Raw genomic sequence first — 3556 nt, 5'->3', positions numbered from 1 at the left:
CTCTAGAAAAATTACATAGAGATTTGGTCAAGATGGCAGACAGAATTAGCACATTTCTCTCTCCCTATCCCAAGTCCTTTCAAATGACAGGAAAGACAGATTTATGTGTAAATAATGTCTACATAAGGGCACTAAAAAAGGAAAGGACAAATTCCTGGAAGATGGAAAGCAGATGGGGCAGGGACAATGAGAGGGTGAAGGCAGAGGTGAGCACAGGAGTCCAAGGGTCATGAAATGGGGAGAAAAGTGCAGCAGAGTTGGGGTACAGTTTCTCCTGGTTTTGCAAAGAGGAGGGTCAGGAACAAGGAGCACCTCTCATGCCAAAAGCAGTAGTGGGTTTGAGAGTTGAGGGGGGGCATGCTGTGTTTGGCAGGAAGGGGAGGCCTCTCTCCTGGCAGGAAGCTGCGCTACGGAAAGAGGGAGGAGACTGCTGCTGCAGTAGCGGCTGGTGGGAGCCCGATGTGGCAGAGGGGCTTCTGCCGCCGCCGACAGGGAGGCAGAGGGCCAGCGAGCCCGGTGCTGGAGACACAGCCACCATCCTCTTCGCGAGCCCGGCCGCCCTCCTAGACACGCTGCTCGCCTACGGATCCTCCCCTCCTCCCCGCTCTTGCAAGCACCCGGCTCAGCGCCTGCTGACCCTCCTTCCCACAGGCTCCCAGCGAAGGCAGGAGCGAGGTGTCCGATTTGGGCACGTGAGGCCCGCGATCCCGGGCGGTGGACACCAGGCAGGCCAAAGCCATTGGTGGGCAGCAGGATGGAGAAGGGAGATGGGATGGACTCCTGCAGGATTAAGGGCTGGAGGCGGGCTCCCAGTGAGGCTCGGGTGGGAAAGTGCACTGGGCTATAGGAAAAGGGGGTGGCGTTAGGAGGCTGGCAAGAAACTGAAGCGAGGGCACTGGGTGCCAGGAAAGCAAAGCGATTGGGGCTTGGCAGGGGGCGTGCGGGCAGCAGGCTGGGGCTTTCAGAGCCAGAGGACAGTGAGTGCATGCGGGTCAACGAACGCCTGGGAGGGAAAGGCGCTTTGCAGCGGATTTACGAGTACAGTGGGCGCCGGTGGCGGCCGGTGGACGCAGTGGGCTCTGAACAAGGAGGTAGCCCGCCCCCTTCTGCAGAGTTCCTAACCCCAGGCAGTACCACTGCCGCTGCTGCCCTTCCCCGCAGCCTAAAGGAACCTAGGAGGAAGAGCACTTGCAGGCAGGCGGCCAGGACTGCCAGTATTGCTGCCAGGCTCATGGGGAAAATTGAGGTGCCAGCGCAGAGTACTTCGAGACATCGCTGTCGGGAGAACTTCACCTTATGGCATACTGAGTGTCCTCTCCCCTTCTCTCCTCCCGTTGCAGGCTCAATGAAGACCCCCAACGCACAGGAGGCGGAAGGGCAACAAACCAGGGCACCTGCACCTGCGGGACGGGCCACTGGGACTGCAAACATGACGAAGAAAAAAACCTTTCAAAAGAAACAGAGGGGCAGACCTTCGTCCCAGCCCCGCAGGAACATCGTGGGCTGCAGAATTTCACACGGGTGGAAGGAAGGTGATGAACCCATCACCCAGTGGAAAGGAACCGTTCTGGATCAGGTGCCTATAAATCCCTCCCTTTATCTGGTGAAATACGATGGAATTGACTGTGTCTATGGACTGGAACTTCACAGAGATGAAAGAGTTTTGTCCCTTAAGATTCTTTCCGACAGGGTGGCATCACCTCAAGTCAGTGATGCAAACCTTGCAAACACCATAATTGGTAAAGCTGTGGAACATATGTTTGAGGGTGAGCATGGTTCCAAGGATGAATGGAGGGGAATGGTCTTAGCCCAAGCACCAATCATGAAAGCCTGGTTTTATATCACCTATGAGAAAGATCCTGTCTTATACATGTACCAGCTTCTAGATGACTATAAAGAAGGAGACCTGCGTATCATGCCAGAGTCCACTGAGTCTCCCCCAGCAGAGAGGGAGCCAGGAGGAGTTGTAGATGGCCTGATAGGTAAACATGTGGAATATACCAAAGAAGATGGCTCCAAACGGATCGGCATGGTCATTCACCAAGTGGAAGCCAAACCTTCTGTGTATTTCATCAAGTTTGATGATGATTTCCATATCTATGTCTATGATTTGGTGAAAAAGTCTTAACTGTTAGGGGACACTTTTCCACATTTGTGAAAACAAACGTATGCTTTGTAGACATGCAAAATATTGTTGCTTTTCAGTGTATTGGGAGCTTTAGGGTCCCTGTTAATTCAACATCTTTGCCAGCATCATTGTTGTTTTGTTCTGAAAAATACAAATGTATGTGGACATGACATTTTGTGTGTAAGGACTTTATCACGTTGAAAAGATTGGGTGTGTTTGGTGGATGGGGCATGAAAAGAAGGGACAGCTGTAAATTCAGGCTGTGAATAAAGTTCAGCTAGTATCATAATCAGTCATCTAAAAATGGAATAGGACTTAGCTGGTCTGGCCTAGGGAGGGGGGAGGAGAAGGAACTAGAGAGGGGCTGTGGGGGAAGGGAACAGGGGAGGTGGCTGCTTAGGAAGAGGTGGGGAGGGGCCAGAAATGGAGAGGCTCCTCAGGGGGAAGGCACCCAACTGGGAGGAGGTGAAGAACAACAGAGGGAGAGTGAGATCTTGGGGCTTAGAGGGAAACAGACAGAATAAATTGAGTAGAGAGGGACACAAAGAGGGACACAACGCAGCTTAGAAGAGGTTCAGAGCAAGGGGGAGAAAGACAAAGCTGGCAGGGATCTGGGGAGAGACTAAAGGATACTCAAGGGGAGTGTGCCTGTGTGAGGGGCCAGAAGGGCAAGGACACTAAGGGAGGAGGAATTCTAGGAAGACTGACTAGGGGAGTGGGAGTACAGTCAAAAAGGTGTGGGGAGTGGGGCCCATGAGAGATGGGAAGGCCCAGGAAAAAGTTGACCCTCTGACAGTATCCACATTGCTGTCCCTGGCTCTGGGCACTAAAGAAGTGGCAAGTGCCAAAGAAGCCAGATGGATTGGAGGTCCCCTAGAAGGGTATTTTGACAGGGGTGGCTCAAGAGTTAAGCAGGAGCCAAGTTAATACCTAAAACTCTTATTTCAGGGAGTTCATGCCACACCTACAAAGCAGAAGCCCCACTCTCAGCCGAGATACCCTACCATGGCACTCCATAAGCACGGGGCTGTGGGTGGCCTCCTCACATTTTCCAGAGGACCAAAAGGCAGTAAATCTTGGACCTAAGGTCTTAGCTCATTTTCCGTACACTTGTACAAACAATTCCTGTGGGGTGCTCAGAACTTGAGAGACGTGCCACCTTGCATTTGTAAAGTATTTTATCCAGAAAAATGGTACCTTGCTGAACCCAAGTACAGCATGTTTTCCCTCCCACTGGACTGTACCTTGTCTCCCTACAGAAGAGGGGCATCAGAGGACTGAGCCTTCTCTTTATCTCCAGGGCGAGTTCTTGACTGTCCATGCTCCTTTCAGTAGTTCCCCAAACCACAGGTGGCCGCACAAAGCGCTCCACCAAATTGAGGTCTGTTGCCCCCAGAAACCACATTCTGTCTATACCCCATCAAAGTG

At 52.4% G+C, this 3556-nt stretch overlaps 1 protein-coding gene across 2 annotated transcripts; it reads left to right on the top strand.

Moving 5' to 3' along the window:
- The first annotated feature begins 449 nt into the window (after window positions 1-449).
- On the top strand, window positions 450-2352 carry LOC308495211 (spindlin-2B). 2 transcript variants are annotated; one of them, XM_081043129.1, is made up of 2 exons: window positions 450-742; window positions 1341-2352. In XM_081043129.1, exon 2 carries the CDS (start codon window positions 1346-1348, stop codon window positions 2126-2128), a length of 783 nt encoding a protein of 260 aa, XP_080899255.1. In that variant the 5' UTR covers window positions 450-742; window positions 1341-1345; the 3' UTR covers window positions 2129-2352. The 2 variants fall into 2 exon arrangements, with proteins under 2 accessions (XP_080899255.1, XP_080899256.1); XM_081043130.1 differs by lacking the exon at window positions 450-742 and adding an exon at window positions 1010-1091.
- The last annotated feature ends 1204 nt before the right edge of the window (window positions 2353-3556 follow it).

This window comes from Rhinolophus hipposideros (assembly GCF_964194185.1).
Source record: "Rhinolophus hipposideros genome assembly, chromosome: X".
In the NCBI taxonomy this organism is placed as follows: domain Eukaryota; kingdom Metazoa; phylum Chordata; class Mammalia; order Chiroptera; family Rhinolophidae; genus Rhinolophus; species Rhinolophus hipposideros.
Note: the sequence above shows the minus strand (reverse complement) of the source record. Positions and strands in the feature narration are given on the sequence as shown.

Bases quoted from the DNA above. Each gene is read 5' to 3' on its own strand.
- LOC308495211 (XM_081043129.1), top strand. From the start codon at position 1,346: ATGAAGACCCCCAACGCACAGGAGGCGGAAGGGCAACAAACCAGGGCA.